Source organism: Nomascus leucogenys, chromosome 9 (genome assembly GCF_006542625.1).
Source record: "Nomascus leucogenys isolate Asia chromosome 9, Asia_NLE_v1, whole genome shotgun sequence".
NCBI classification, from domain to species: domain Eukaryota; kingdom Metazoa; phylum Chordata; class Mammalia; order Primates; family Hylobatidae; genus Nomascus; species Nomascus leucogenys.
This window is the reverse complement of record NC_044389.1, coordinates 71,381,003-71,398,022: the sequence shown is the minus strand read 5'-3', so window position 1 is coordinate 71,398,022 and position 17,020 is coordinate 71,381,003. Positions and strand designations below refer to the sequence as shown.

The 17,020-nt window shown below is 38.8% G+C and overlaps 1 protein-coding gene across 2 annotated transcripts in view; it reads right to left on the bottom strand.

Annotated features, from left to right (window-relative positions):
- The window catches only part of HERC3 (HECT and RLD domain containing E3 ubiquitin protein ligase 3), a 138,157-nt gene that overhangs the window by 59,108 nt on the left and 62,029 nt on the right, over positions 1-17,020 (bottom strand). For both annotated transcript variants that reach the window (XR_004031735.1, XM_030819118.1), the window contains exons 5-14: positions 16,873-16,949; positions 15,868-16,089; positions 14,825-14,916; positions 13,595-13,725; positions 12,861-13,021; positions 10,400-10,476; positions 6,135-6,259; positions 4,481-4,540; positions 1,183-1,294; positions 591-780 (exon numbers count right to left, since the gene is read on the bottom strand). Coding sequence is in view for 1 of the 2 variants with exons in the window: in XM_030819118.1 (XP_030674978.1) it covers positions 591-780; positions 1,183-1,294; positions 4,481-4,540; positions 6,135-6,259; positions 10,400-10,476; positions 12,861-13,021; positions 13,595-13,725; positions 14,825-14,916; positions 15,868-16,089; positions 16,873-16,949 (1,247 nt within the window). In the remaining variant the exon portion in view is untranslated. The remainder of the gene's footprint in view (positions 1-590; positions 781-1,182; positions 1,295-4,480; positions 4,541-6,134; positions 6,260-10,399; positions 10,477-12,860; positions 13,022-13,594; positions 13,726-14,824; positions 14,917-15,867; positions 16,090-16,872; positions 16,950-17,020) is intronic.

The following is a 17,020-nucleotide window of genomic DNA, read 5'->3' as shown; positions in this document are numbered from 1 at the left end:
CTTGATTAATAAAAACATTTCAGGTGCTACTCCCATGAAAGACACTCTCCAAATCACTGAGGAACGGAAGGTTTTTATCTCAGCAAAGTGTCCGGAGCCTGCAAAAATCAGTGTGGACTCAACTGTCCTAAAAAAGAAAAACAAAACAAACATTTGGTAAGTCCACACTAGGTCATTTTCTTCCTCTTCTTTTTTGGAGACCTCTGTATCACCAAAACTGTTCACTTCACTCCCATCCCCTAAATTAGACATATGAGAAAGACCAATGTACAGTAAATACTGAGGTCCTATTTACTATAAGCAAATGTGGTAGAAAAAATAGTTTCAAGTTAAATAAATTAGGTTTGTGAATACTATAAAATCAAGATTATTCTGGCATGAGTTATTTCAAATAATCTAAATAATGGTTTTATTTTCAACTTGAAAATAGGGTTAGCTAAAAATTAACAGCAAAGAAAAAAAGGTTTTAAGTATTAAGGATATTAAATGGCAACAAATAGATTCTTGGATCTCAATCCACTGAGAGCCAGGAGTCATACCAACAAAACAAATGACCACAAAACCACTGATATCGAGGTTAGCAAATTCACCTAGTACTTTGCTGGGGTTTGTATCCAGCCGAAGAATGGCCATAGCCAAGGGAATAGTCAATGTTATATAATACTTGGAATCCTGGAGTAGGGGAAACTCAGGTAGTATTAAATAGATTCTCATGGCTTCAACATCTGGTGGTGAGCTTGACAACTGGGGAATCAGACAACTTTCAAAACTGTTCAAAATCTGTATGAGGGAAAACAGTAATGAGAAATTCAAACATACTTGAGATCTAGTTAACTTTCTCTAAGTTCATAAGCTATTTGATAGACTCAACTCTCATTCACTCACTATGCACTGAGAACCTACTATGAGCCCGACACCGGTCTAGGCCCTCAGTACACATCCATGAAAAGAAAAGCCAAGGATCCCTGCCAGTGCAAACTGTATATTCTAGAGGGGCATTGCCTTGGAAAGGTTTAAGCCAAAAGAAAGCAAAAGGTAGGTCTAATTCCCAAAGTAAATACTTTACAAAATTAAGATTTGGAGACTTTCACTTTTTCATCTTACTCTTTTTCTCTTGAAATTGAATTCATCAATACAAAAATGCATTTTTAAGAATGCACTTTACAAATATAAGAAACATACCTGTTCTAGAATCATGGAGTGCTGAGAGTTCATTAACTTCTCAAATAACACTCTAGTTGAGTTCAGGTCAATCCCAGGGATTTTGGGACTCGTTTTAAAATGTTCATCAATTCTAAACAAACAACATCAAAAAAGTATGTAATAAAAGAAAAAGCAAACACTCTGATAGGAATTATAAACAAGTAAACAAAATACTGTGTTCTTACCAATCAGATTTAAATTTGATCTGGCAGATAAGATCCACAAAAATACTACACTTTGCATAAAATCTCAAAATAATAAACCCAAAATACAGAATATTATTCTTTCACAAAGAATAAACCACACTGGAATTCCTTTTACAAGAATTTTCAAATTTTTAAATCTGTTTTCCTTCAAGTCAAAGTACAAGGACTGTCATAACAAGTTAAGGCTATCTTGAAGTTTATAAACAAATAATTATTTCCCTGATTTCGTCTTGTGTTTTTTGGGTTTTTTCTGTATTTGTGGCTCATTGAACTAGATGTAGATGTAGATGCTGTGGCTTGGTGCAAATAACATCCCCTGTGCAAATTGGTCCACTCATCAACAAATGACAGTAGAACTTCCTTGTTGAAAGCCTTTCTTACCAAAGTATTTAAAATAAAAATGATCCATAGTGAATGCAAAGTTAATGTCTCTCATCATTAACACAAAGGATAAAATTACATTCACCCAAGGACTAATTTCATTGCTACTATTTTTAACTTTCTAGCAACTAAATCATTTTTTTAACCTTAAATAAAATCTTAGCATTTTTGAGACTTAGAGAATATCTCATATATCCCGCTCTTGAACCTACCCCATCTGTTAATATACAAGAGCTATCTATTTGCAAAGCAGGCTTCTGTTTTTGAGTAATGGACACATTCAGATGATTTTAATACACTCTGACAGCAATGTTTTAATTTTTGAAAACATAAAAGAGTTTCTAACATTTTAAAAAATCATAATTATATGTATTGGAACCCCTATGCTCAAATGAAGATAAATTGCTTGTACTTTGTTTTTTAGGTCTTTCGTTGTTGTTGTTATTGTTTTTAAAATAAATCTGCCCAAAATATAGAAATGAATTCTGGTTTCCCATATGTAATTTTCCATATGCTTACAGGTACTTTTTGCTATGCTGTTGAGAAAACAAAAACAAAATGTTTTATCTATACGTATTTATTGCTTTGTAAATCTGGTCTTCATTTTGATTGGTTTCCTGTGATGCATCCTATGTACGCTACAGGAGTAGACTTTCTGAAATATACAGATGTCAGTTTGAAAAAATATAAAAGGCTTTCCCCACAACTCTATACGAAATCTGTGATACTAAGGATGAACAACCTAACAAATCTGGCCAAGAGCCCTTCCCAAATGTCATGAAAGCTATCCATCTAGAACAGGGTTTCTCAACCTTGGCACTATTGACTTTTGGGGCCAGAGGATTCTTTGCTGGGCAGGTGGGAATGAAGGATGTTAAGCAGCATCCCTGGGTTGTACCCACTGGATGCCAATAGCAAGTCCCTCCCCATTGTACCAACCAAAAATGTCACCAGAAATTGCCAAATGTCCTTTGGGGAGCAAAATCACCCTGGTTGAGAACCCCTGTTCTGGAAGGCCAACATCAGTATAATACAGAATATCTTTCCCTAGAGGAAAAAACTAATTACTAAATATGAAATGAATTGGGTGAGCTCATCCCAGCTGCCTTAATTATAAAAGTAAATGACTTTATAATCTCTAAATGTAACCAAAGAGAGTTTCTGAAGTGACCTCCTGGAACCCAGCTAGGGACTCATTTGTGGGGAGAGGGTGGTGATGGTTGAATTTAGGAGTCAACATGACTAGATTAAGGAATACCCAGATAGCTGGTAAAGTATTATTTCTGGGTATGTCTGGGTCAGTTTTCTGTAACAGACTGGCATTTGAATTAGTGACTAAGTAAAGAAAATCCATCCTGATCCAGTGTGGGTAAGCACCACCCAGTCAGCTGAAAGCCCAGAACAAAAAGGCAGAGCAAAGACAAATTCTGTCTCTCTCTCTTCTGGAACTAAGACATCCTTCTTCTCCTGCCCTTGTACATCAGAACTCCAGGTTCTGTGGTCTTTGCACTCCAATACTTACACCAGCAGCCTCCACCCATTTCTCAGGCCTTCAGCCTCAGACTGAGAGTTACACCATCAGCTTCCCTGGTTCCCAGGCCTTTGGACTTATACTAAGCTATGATGCTGGCTCGCCTGGTTCTCCAGATTACAGATGCCTATGGCAGGATCTCTCAACCTCCATAATCAGGTGAACCAATTCCCGCAGTAAATCTCCTCTCTTCCTCTCCCTCTTTCTAGATACATCCATCTATCTATTTATCTCTCTCCTATTTGTTCCGTTTCTCTGAAGAACCTTGACTAACACAGGGATCGAGGGGTAGGGGTGGGATTCACACACAGAAATGAAGTCTAATTCATCTTGAGATCTCATTAGCCTGGTCACTGGCAGAAAGGACTGAGAAATAATTAGGACTTGGGATTACCAAAGATCCAAACCCATGACAAGACCCTTTTGCTGCATCAGGTTCCTGAGGGAGATATTTGCAGAAGGGATAAGGCTAAGCAAATAAACATTCTGTTTACTACTGGGGAGTTCAACCTCAAATATAATTCTCTGGTGAGCTAGGCTGGACCTAAATCCAAGGAGCCCCTGAAGCCTCCTTAGAATTACTCCCTGAAATTCACTCCTTTTGAGAGAAAAAAATAAAAAATGATAAAAATTTAAAAACTGTGGCAAAGCAAACCAAAGAAATCAAGAAAATTATCTGAGGAATTAAGAATTTAAAATTATGACACATCTTAGAATACTGTGAAAATCTTACTGATGATTCTACCAATTATTTCTGAGATACAGTCTCTCTCGGCAATCTGCTTTTCTGCCATCCAGGTATGAATCAGCATTGCTCTTCCTGAAGTCCTCTCATTACCATTATTAGGCATTCCAATTTTTGTGCAAAGCATCAGTTTACCCATTAAATTAAGGCCAACCACCATCAAAGAGAAGAAAAGTCTCTCATAGCCTTTGCTGAGTAAGTATTTGCATCACATGTGGGGTTTTAAGAAACTTTTTTTAAAAAGATGGGGCCTCACTATGTTGTCCAGGCTGGAATTCAGTGGCTATTCACAGGCATGATCATAGCATCCTAAAGCCCCAAATTCCTATGTCAAGCAATCCTCCTGTGTTAGCCTTCCAAATAGCTGAGACTACAGGTACACATGAGGGTTTTTTAAGGCTCTAAGTCACTTACTTTTTTTCAAGAAAACTTCCATTCCAACAGGCCGCAGAAGATAATATCTGAACAACACCACTGCTCAAAGAAAAGAAGGGAAGGGGAAGCCTTTAATAATTACAAATAAATGGTTATTTAAGCATCAACAATAAAGTAATCATCTACTCAAGGATTTCATTAATAGCAGCTCTTTGTCAGCTGAAGCTTTGGAAAATGTACATTTGCTTTAGAAAAACAGGATGTCACATCTCAAAATGAAGAAGAACTTAAGTTTTCCATGTTAGGAAAAAAAAAGAGTATCAAAGCTCCTGAAAGAAAACCTCTTGTCCCAATAATGTTCTTGAACATTTTTCTACCACCAACCATCTAAGAAGTGCCCTAAACTCCAAAGAGAAACATAGAATAAAACCAAAAAAGAGAAGCCAAGCTGTTACTTCCTGAACACAGAAATTATCTTTGCAAATTAATAACTGAAAAATTACTTCTATTTTGCTGCATATCTGAGACGGAAATTAAAAAATAGTGAAACAAGTGCTTATTCCCATTACCTTCTATTACACAGGCTCTGGGGAAACAGCTAATTCTGAGGACCCAAAATGAAACTGGACATCAGGAACCCTGGGCCTTTCCATTCAGTGTAAGGAAAAGGGAAAGAATAACACAAATATACGGCTGGGGAGGGGATTACAGTAGTTTCTGTTAATCACAGAATTTAGGTCAGGAAAGATCTTTAAAGATCATTTCTTCTATCCATTCATTTTATAAATAAGAAAACAGAGAACTAATGGTAAAGTGTCACCGTTTCCCTTGCTGGACCCCAGCTAGCCCTCATCTCCTCTCCCCTGCTACCCTTCTAGCCTGAGCTCCTTGGCAGAGCCATCCTAAGGTTAGAGGGATTCTGAAGACTGCCACAGAGCTGCTCTAGGGCGTTCCTAATGCTCTCTCACTCAAAAAGTTACTAGCTCAAGTGCCTCAAAGTTTAGAGTCCTGGTCATTTGGCCCACTACAATCTATGTCATAATGCAGGAACCATTATGTACGTTTCTGGGAATAACCACAACTTAGTGCACAGAGCTTGATTTATTCTTCCCAAGAATCAGACTTTGCAGAAAAAGTGGAGAGGCTGAGGAAAGCCAATGAAAATGTGTAAAAATGTGCAAACGAAAATTGTCCTTTAAATTTGATAAAAGGTCTCAATCCTACTTACTGTTGGTTTTTTTTTTCTATGACTCTGAATTACCATCTCAATCATTTTGAATAGGAAAATGCTAGAAATTATTAAGATTAGGTAAGATAACAGCTATCTCAGATTTGGGATGTTTTGGAACATGCATACGCTAAAACCCATGGGAGTTACACAACCATAACGCTAAGCTCTCTTAGCAGAATCACCAACTCAGACCTTCATCAGTCAGGATTTTTAAGATCTTACAATAAACAAGGCAGGTTGAGGCATATACTGTGTGTGAGAATTGGGGATCCATCCATCATGCTATTTGGGGCTAAGGAGATCAACCCTGAAATAGTAACCAAAAAAAAAAACCATGATTCCCTATAATGTAAAACCCCATTTACATTCACAGTATCAATATGCAAGTAGGGAAAATCACACTAAGCTAAAAAGTTATAACATACTTTGTGGAAAACAAAATGAAGACAAGCAGCCACATACTTGATTGTATTTGCATTACTGTGTTCTGAGAGTTTTTGTCTCCAAACCGCTATGGTTTCATCATTTATTAAACTGGTATAATGTGCTTGGTTCATAGTCCTGAAGTCAACAGCAGGAGAAGAATTCTGGAGAATTAAATGTAACAGTAAAAAGAAGATAATACGTAGCATGGATCTTGTCTCCTCTCCTTTCTCCCACATATTCTCCATTTTATGTTTCACTTATGATCTAAATGCTGCGGTGTGCCACCCAGATCCCCTCCATCCTTCAGAATGGAGGCTCCTGACAGATCCCAGCTGGGTTGCTGTCCAGGACTTGGCATTGACTGTTGCTTCACTATCACATCCAATGGCAGGTAGAGGCGTAGTGTAAAGGTCCAGCCCGCTTGCCTCAACTCAGGACTGGCTGAAAGACCATCACAACTTCAGTGCTCCTCATGGGACTGGCTGAGGCCTCTGTTATAACTGAATTGCATTTCAACCCCTCCCTCTGTGCAATCCTGCCTCCTTCATCCCTCAATAGATGTTTTTCTAGAGAGCACTCTCCCAAAAACCTTTGAGTCTCAGGTCTGTTTCCCAGAGAAACCAAGTCATTATAATTTTCCCAGACTTCTTTCCCCTTTGCTTTGAATCACCATAACAGCAGGTTTTTAAGGTATTAGTCATCTGCCATAAATGTCCACCAAACTTCAACAAAATGTATTACAAAAGAGCCAGAGTTCAGTTATAATCTATATGACAAATAACCTATAAAAACAATGACTCTTAATTTCTTGCTTCAAGTATATAGCTATTATAAGAAAAATGGCAGAAAAAGATGTTAATAATGCATGTCCTTGAAAATTCCAAATGCTGCCCAACACTGTACATCTTTTATTCGGTGAGATTAAAGAAAAAAAAAACATAATAAGCACTTTCCTTTTCTAAAATTGCTTGTTTTCAACTTATTTTCCCCAAGCCTTGTTCTTGATTGAGAACTAAGAAAAAGTTGATGGTGCTTTATACTCCTATTCTTATCTCCAGTGAAGAGGAGAAAGGTAATATTAAAGCACTCATTCATCAGCTCATGAGATTTTTTTCTCCTTTGTACCTACACATAAAAACATAACTTTCAAAGTAAATTTTCTTGGTTACTTTCCCATAGCTTCAAGTTAAGGTATCATTATGGGAGGAAAGAGTAGAGCATGTAAGAAAACAGAGATGCCTGACAAAGTTTGTGATCACCTGGTTATTGGTAACTATTCTACTAAAATGGCCACAGATATCTATTGAGAGAACAAAAATCATCTTGAAGTACATACAGGAAACTCATAATCCAAAGCGGATGCTGGAGTACACACAGAGATTGTCTTCCTACCTCCTTGTAAAACCACTGTTGTTATGTAAATTTTATTTATTTCCCTCATTCAAAGGGGCAGCTGAACATCAATTCTAACACAAACCTACAATAAAATACAGACTTGGAACTATTTTCTCATTCCTTATCATATGTCCAATAAACCAGAGATGCCTTGGGTGAAGTACAAGTTCAGAATCACTTAAAGAACCAAGAAAAAACATCATTCTTCCTGTCTTTAATACTTACAGGCAAAAAATGAAAAATTGCTCTTAGGTCAGTGTTTCTCAACTTTGGCTGGACTTTTAATCACCATGGGAGCGTTCAATAATCCTGATGACCAAGTCATACTCCAGACTTATTAAATCAGAATCTCTAGAGTCATCAGTATTTTGTAGAGCTCCGGTGATTCCAGTAGGCAGCCAAGGTTAAGAATCACTGTTCTAGGAAAAAGAAGATTATGAGATAGACACACACACAAACACACACACATGCACACACAATTCTAACAATCCCAACCACATTCCCTCTCCAATTCTATCCAGGGAACAAAACGACAGGAAAAGGAGATGCTATGGTTTACATTCACTAAATTCCCAAGACCTAGAATCAGTGTAGCAAAGGGGTATCTGAATATAACTCCTTCCCTCCCTTCTTTCACCTAAGGCCTGGCAGTAATGAATGAGTCAGGCTTTTATAAAAATAGAGGCTGTGGCCGGGCGTGGTGGATCACGCCTGTAATCCTAGCACTTTGGGAGGCCGAGGATGGTGGATCACTTGAGGTTAGGAGTTCAAAAGCAGCCTGGCCAACATGGTGAAACCGGTCTCTACTAAAAATACAAAAAAAAATTACCCAGGCATGGTAGTGGACGCCTGTAATCCCAGCTACTCAGAAGGCTGAGGCAGGAGAATCGCTTGAAACCAGGAGGTGGAGGTTGCAGTGAGCCAGGATCACACCATTGTACCCCAGCCTGGGCAACAAAGCAAGACTCCATCTCAAAAAAAAAAAAAAAAATAGAGGCTGTAACTATACAGGTGCTTTTTCTTGGTTCTTTAAGTGATATGGTAACAGGGTAAGCATATGATTTGATCAGTCTCTGTATCTAAATCATTTCTGGTTAATAGTTTAAGTAAATGTGAATAGGTTTCAGTTTCAAAAGAAAGAGCAACATCTTCTTAAGTAATATTTACTTTCCTTTTTCTTTGTGATCTTACGCTTTTCATGCATACCTATCCCTCTTTCCAGTTGTTTAAAGTTTAACCTGCCCTGTCTCTCTAATAGTATGCTACTTCACTTCCTTCTCATCAGTGTGTTGTTTTCCAGGCCCAAGGTGTTAATTACAATAATAAAAATCAGTTACATATATCAGATACTATATTTACAAAAGAAAACTGAATTTCATGTTAAATTTCACAGGAAAATTAAAGTTGGATACTATTTAATAATACTATTCAATACTAGTCAGTTTCTAGGGGAAATAAATATTTAAAACTCTACTACTTATGGACAAAAACTGATTATCCTCCACAGAGTCAGTGCCTTTTGTATTTTGTTTTATTGACATCGTGAAGAAACAAAGAAAAACCTCAGGTTTCCTCAGGATTTCTCTGTAATACACACCCTGAGGCTGGGTCTAAAATAAGTCTAAGGCAGCAGTTCCATCCAAATCATGCCAGATGGTAGCACTAAGCCACCTTCTTCAGGCACCTGACCTGGAAAATAGCTAATCATCAGCTTCAGCTGTCCAGCCTACAGCCTCGGGCTCCACCAGGACCTTTTCCAACCGAATCATAGAATCAGAGTGACAAGAAGGCAAAAACTTTGTGTACTTAAAGATAGCTAAGTATCAAACTAATAGAGAAAGTTTCCAAGACGGAAAGAGCCCCTGGTTTCCACAGTTGCTCATTTTCTTCCCAGTCAATTCTGACTCCTTTTTCATCACTAACAGCCCATTCCCTTGCTCCTCCAGGAGAGTATAAGGATCCATGCACCACTCAGAGCTGGTCCTGTTGAAATGTTTGCTGAATAAAAGCAGGAAGGGTGGGGAAGGAGAAGAGGAGAGAAGAGGAGAGGAGAGGAGAGGGGAGGGGAGGGGAGGGGAGGGGAGAGGGGAGGGGAGGAGAGAGGGGAGGGGAGGGGAGGGGATGGGAGGGGAGAGGGGAGGGGGGAGGGGAGAGGGGAGGAGAGAGGGGAGGGGAGACGGGAGGGGAGGGGAGAGGGGAGGAGAGAGGAGGGGGAGGGGAGGGGAGGGGGGAGGGGAGGGGAGGGAAAGAACAGGGGAAGGAGTGCAGCACTGACAACAAATCTGTGGAGTTTTTCTGACTGAATTCCCCCAGCAACCAAGAGTGGAAGGAATTCCAGCCCTGTCACAGAAACCTGGATCCACACTCTACCTTCAAGCAGAAAGACAATGTCGCACTGTCTTTATCCACTACAGTGATGCAGGAGACAATGGGAGGGAAATTTTGGTGTCATGTCATGAGCAGATTACAAATAATAAAATACATCTGAAAACTGTGGTATCTCTTACATACATATATATACTCAATCACATCAAACAAACCCACCAAGTTCTCAAATACCTAGCATTTGTTGCCACTTAACAGGGAAGAAATGGAAAATCAAATAATGCCAAAGTAAGCACAAACTCCCTAGGCATCCTTTACAGTGTTTCTGGAACAAGTACAAATATAAATAAATAATTTCAAATTGTAAATTAGAACTCCATAATACCAGGAGAATTGTTGGCACTTCAAGGGAGCCAAATGGAGACAACTTCTTCCAGATTTAGTTTGCTTATTTTAGAAATAACATAGGATTGGTAGAAACAAAGAGTAACATTGCTCTTTATGTTGTAATTACTTGTTAAAATAAATATTGGTTCACTATTATTCCTACCTGGAAATAAGAGTCACAAGAAAAATTTTACCTCGTATTTGGAGCAAAGTACAAAAGTTTGGTCTCCTCCAGAGAAGATCTGCTTAACGATATGATATTTAAAGCGGTCTGTCAAAAAAAAATTCCGAAAGCATATTTTTCATTAATTGAAGTTTCTCCTTGATCCCCTTTTCTACTGTTGCAGAATACGCTTCAGAGTGGGTACCTATCCATTTTAATTGTGTCACAGAAGTAAGAAATCTCCCCTGGCTCACTGCCTAGGACTGTTTCTACTTCAATTAAAAATAAATATATAAAATAGTATCCTCCACTCTAACTCTTCTTCTGCCCCTCCCCAACTGCCAGCGAATCCTGACCTCGTTTCTCTTTTTCATTCTAACTCTGTCATGCCACTGACCTGAAATCTGAAATGGGCACTATTCTTTATGGTAACAAATAATTCAGCATGTGAGTGTGGTGGGCCCACGCCCCTTCGGGACGAATCTTGCCGTGGAAGGACCTCCATTTCCTGCTCCCTGCTTTACCTCCCATCACACTGTGTCCAAGGTGACACTCTCCTACTACCACGTTGCCTTTATTTCTAATACACCACAGTATTTCACATCTCGGTGCCTCCTCCCTCTGCTGCCCCTGGCACACAGGATTCTCCATGAATGTGCCCACCGAGAGCATAACCTAAATGTGCTTCTGGAACTGCACCTTGGTGGTGCTCACACCAACTCCCTCACAGTCCTCTACACCTGGCTAACTCCAAATCATCCTTCAAGGCACAGCTCAAACTTCCTCTAACCACAATACTCCTCCATGCCTTCCTCTGTGCTCCCACATTACCAAGAGGGTTCCTAAAACCATGTCATTTACATAACTGACATTTACCTGCTTATGTTATAAAATCATTTTGGCAAACATCCAAGCACAAATTTAGGACCACGGAAGTCAGGTTATAATTCAACTTCAAAAATTTGTGGCTTCAAAATAACCAAAAAACACTTGAGTTGGTAAACTTTCTAAATAAATGTATTCCACATCTGAGTACAATGTCTTGGAGAAAAGAATTTACAAATTACACAGAAGAGGACACAAAGCCATTCTTTTGCTTTTGGGAACATCACCCAAACAAAATCTTTTTATTTATATTTTAAGTTGCACTACATTTCAGATGCTCATATATTCATTCCAAAAATGTCTCCTGAGTGACAAGTTCATGCCAGGTCCTGTGCTATATGCTAGCTTTACAAAAAGGAAAAGAGTTTGTCTGTGTCCTTGAGTTTCTTATAATCCAGTACTAAAACTTATGATGGTTACTGTTTCAAACAAATTCCTGATCAAGGCAAGGCATAAGGGTGTCACTTTATCGACTTCAAAATCAAAATTAATTATTAAATTACACTTCCTTTTAATGATTCTCTAGCTCCATTTCAGCCTCAGATTTATTATTTCAAGGTGAAGCAGTCATTCAATATTAATGACTGCCTTACTTTGATTTCCAGTGAAACCAAGACTGCTATTTATTTTTTAAGGTAAGAAAAATAAATGGCATAAAAAGAAATCACATCATGTTATATACCAAAACGCCAACAGCAAAGTAGAGGTAACATAGTACACAGGATTTAGAATGACCTGGGTTTAAATCTTGCCTCCAGAATCTATGTGATCTTGGGCAAATTACTTGACCTCCTTAAGACTTTGTTCCCTTATCTCTAACATGGGGATAACAACCACTAACTAGTTCTTAGGTTATTTTGAGTGCTTTGCATAGTAATGAAACGTCATTAAACATTCAGCATGTGTGAACTGTCATTATTAGCAACAACAATAAAATGTATACACCACTACCAAGGTCTGTGGAAACAAAATAACTAGTATAGTTTGAATGTATGTTCTGGTCAAAACTCACGTTGAACTGCAGTAATCCCCAGTGTTGGAGGTGGGCCATGGTGGGATGTGTTTAGATCATGTGGGCGGATCCCTCATGAATGGCTTGGGCCATCCCCTTGGTGATAAGTGAGCTTTTTTCTGAGTTCACATGAGATCTGGTGGTGTAAAATGTATGGCACCTCCCCTCCACTCTTTCTCTTGCTCCTGCTTCTGCCATGTGAAGTGTCTGCTCCTTCTTCGCCTTCTGCCATAACTGTAAGATTCCCGAGGCCTCCCCAGAAGCCTAGCAGATGGCTGCATCATGGTCCATGAAGGGCCTGCAGAACTGTGAGCCAATTAAAACTCTTTTCTTCATAAATCGCCCTGTCTCAGGTGCTCTTTATAGCAATGCAAGAACGGCCTAACACAACAGTATTTCCTGATTTATTTATTCTCTAGGATCTCAACTATACAGCTTCATGCATAGTAAGTATTGAAGTTATTAATTGATGTTAAAAAATACCTTATCTTCATTCCCTCCAAAAGACCTCAAAGTAAGTAACAGATACGTATTCTGTAAACTACTGTTTTCATCACTTAAAATACCATTAAATTCCAGAGACAGTCATTCTTACCAGCTCGGGCTGAAAGCTGGCCACTGTGGGCAGCCCAGTAACCCTTGACAGGAGATGGGCACTTAACATTACAAGTGTGCCCAGTTCCTAATTGACCTCTTGCTCCACAACCAAATGCATAGATGAGTCCGGAAGAAGGCACGAAGGCTAGGGTATGTTGTCTGTGAAAAAATAATTTAACTCATCAGCATAGTTTCTACTAATGTGGATGTACACTCTGACTCTGACTTTTAACTTCCACATGTGCACAGCACAGGGTACTCCTATAGAGCCGTCCCCATGTTAACACGTGACTCTTCTTGCAGCGGCTGCTCTCCATTATACTATCCTTCTCTAACACTCTAGATCATGAGAAGGGTGGCAAGTCAGGAAAGAGCTGAATGATCTGCTGCATGTGGCCTCTAAGATGAACGGAGAGAAGCAGGGTAGACTCAGGCAAAAATTTCCAAGAAGTTATTTGGGACTCTCTCACTTTTCCTTTCTTTATCCCTTCCCCACATCCTGCTACTCTTTATCCCAAAAGAAGCCTAATGTCTCCGAGTTGCTCTGCTTATCTAAAACCCTTCCTTGCCACACTCTACCAAGGTCTTTCTCCACATTTCACCATAGGCGTGCATGCAGTTAAGATCTCTTAAAATGACGGTGACTAGGTATAATCACATTCTTCATCACTACAAAGATAAGACCAATTTCTGGGTCCTAGTGAATACAAGGAAGCTTTGAGGAGCACTCACCTGCCACAAGCAATCTGAGTTACTTCACTACCCATCAGCTCTAGAACTCTTCTAGGATTAACCTCATCATTCATGGAGTCATGTCCAAGTTGCCCACAGGAACCAGCGCCAAAGGTAAACACACCTCCACTCTAACAAGGAACAAACACCATAGGACTTCACTGTATCTTTAAGGGTACACCTCTAAAACCTGTATACAAAATGCCTATCACAATGTGCACAAGAGCACTACATTCACTTGACACTTGGCCAAAATCACTTTGTAAGGATGTTCATTAAGTAGAAAAATAATAAAAAGGGACTTTCAGACTGCATCTTTATGGAACAAAGATAGCACTGCTCAAAGGAATGTGTGCCTTCTGTAAATTTTTAAAATTGTTTAAAAGTATAATGATGTGTTAGGAAGCAAAATTTTAAAAAAGGAGAAACAAGGAGCTAGGCTAAATGAGATGATTTTACATGATCATTCACGTGTAAGAAATTAAGTGCTCTACAAATTCCTTGGTAAGTAAGCTCTTTTTTTAACAGCTGTATTTAAATAAATGTTAAGGCATTTTATCAAAGTGAACCTAGAATAATATTTGTTCAATATAAAAATACATTTTCATTCTCTCTAGAATGTATTTAGAAGCAAAAGAAACATGATTATTTTAAAACATTAAATTGCTGTTTCTTTTTTATATATTTAAATGACTTGTTTTAAAGGAACATAGGACATCATTTTATATATATTATATGTAATATATAATATATATATAAAATAACAAACAAAAATAACAAAGTGCTTTGTTCCATAAAGAATCAAGGAATTTATATATATATAAATATATATAATGTAGATTTATATATATTTAAATCTACATTTTATATATATATAAATATATACATTATATTAATATATATAATCTACATTTTATATATATACATTATATTTATATATATAATCTACATTTTATATATATAATCTACATTTTATATATAATCTACATTATATATAAAATCTACATTATATATATATAAAATCTACAAGATTACAAAAGAGGATAATACAGACATATAAAAAAGTAGTCTTTTTCTATTCCTTTGGAAAACAACAAACCCAAATAAAAGAGCATTCAATTTCAAGCCACAATACTGTAATCACACACCATCACTACACTAACATAATCAAGCAATTCTAATCACCCATCTTATCCCCAGCACCAAAGTAGAATACTCTGAGCTCCTTACCTTTGTGAGAACTGCTGTGTGTTCTTCTCCACAACTAATATAGACAACTTTTTGCGTGCGTAAGAGTTTTACATGGCATGGAGATTCTCGATCTAGAATAAATTAAATATCAGAATATCACTACCATTTGCCTTTGAGATGAAATATACACAACTATCTTGGCATGAATTTTGGATTCCTGGATTCCTGACGCATGTTCAGTTTCCTGCCTGCATCTGTACTTGGATATCCAACAGACTTCTCAGTTTTAATTTACCTAAAACCTACCTCATGGTTTCCCTACACTCTCCAACCCTGCCCACTCTCCAGCTCACTTTACTACACACAGTTTTCCCCATTTCAGAAACAGTCATTTTGCCCTTCCAGCAGTTCCTTTATTTCAAACCACACACCCAACAATGAACAAAACCAACTGGCCTCATCTTCAAAATACGTTTAAAATCTGACTTTACTCCCACAACCTCCAAGCTGGTCTTCCAGCTTCCCCCTTGACCCACTACAGCCAAAGCCAAAGTGGATCACGCCTCTCCTCCAAACCCTCAGGGTCTTCCCCTCTCACTGAGAAAACCAGTTAAATCCTCACCCTGCCCCTCAGGGCCCTGCATAACTGGGTCTACACGACCTCTCTGACCTGCAGCTGTGCTACTCTTCCCCTTCTCTCCAACTACATCTCTTCCCACATGAGCACCTTTGCACACCCAGTTCTCTCTGATAGGAACGTTTTTCACCCAGACATCTACATGTCCCATCTCCCACCCGATTTCCTACAGGTTCTGCTCAAACATTTTCTTATCAGAGGGGCCCTTCCTCACCACCTTATGTAAAGCAGGAAGCTGCACTCTCAAACCCTGTGTATTTACTGGTTTTGTTGCACCTCCACTCACTAGAATACAGTCTCCACTAAGACGAGGATGTTCTGTATTTTGTTCACTGCTGCTCCCTTAGTATCTCACATGGGGCTAGCACATAGCAGATCCTCAAGAAGCATGTGTTAAATGAGTGTGCTTTTAAACTAAATACATACATATGAAGGGTTTACCTACCTTTTTCATCACTGAGCCCTAGCTGCCCTGCATTATTCATCCCCCAGCCAAAAACAGCTCCTGAGAGAGACAGGGCAAAGCTGTGAGCCCCTCCGGCAGCCACCTGAGCCAATGGGATCCCCTCCAGGGACCTCACCCTCTGCGGGCTGGCTTGGGAGGGGAACTCCTTCCCTAAGCCAAGCTGCCCATGGCTGTTCTTTCCCCAGGTGAAGAACTGGCCATCTGAAATAACAGGATAACTGGTATTACCATAAAATGATACAAGCTCCACACACAAAAATAATCTAGTTATTAGGGTCATTTGCCAGTTGCCCCCCAACACCAAACCCACCCAAGAGCAAAGGAATAGAGATACTTCATGCTGTCAGACTGCCAAAACCAAAACTCCCAAGTGATATAACAGAAAGGTAAGCTGAGTCTTACTGCCCTTCAAAGACTATTAAAATTTATACACAGAAAATATTAAATGTATAAGTAAATTCAATTTTGAACAGGCCAATTACCAGGCTTAAGCAAGATCACACTAGTTCTGACCACACTAAGACTATGAGACTCAAGACTTCGGGAGATCCAGCTATGACCACTTGGTCTACTCTGCAGATAATCAAGCAGGAGGACACAGAAGTGGAGATTTATTTAGGTTTCTCCAACTCCTTCTTTTTCATTCATTTGGGAGCTTGATAGTGGAATGTAGCTTGAGAGTTGGCTGTCGCTAAGAAAAATCAATCTTCTCCAAGCTCAGAACACCTAGGTATGGTCCTGCCCCCTGCTCATCTTCCCCTGTGAAAGTTGGAGCAGCAATGATGACCACCTACTTCATCATCCACACCCTGAGAAAAGGATGAGCTATGCAAAGCCCATCTGAGAATTGTCACTGTCCAACAGCAATGCATAGACCCTAACCAGTTAATTCAAAGTTTTGAGTTAGATAATATCACACAAAAAGACAAAGAGAAATGTTTTCAAAATTAACACAGCATTAGCATATGTTTAATGTTACTTTACCAGCCGCAAGAGCCAAGCAATGCCAGTTGCCACAGGAAACTTGTAATATTGTTTGCTGGTTCAGCTTTTGTATTAACCTAAAACAGAAAAGGCTTTCTTTTTCAGATAGATATTCATGCACAAACACAATTATCAGAAATATTCCCAA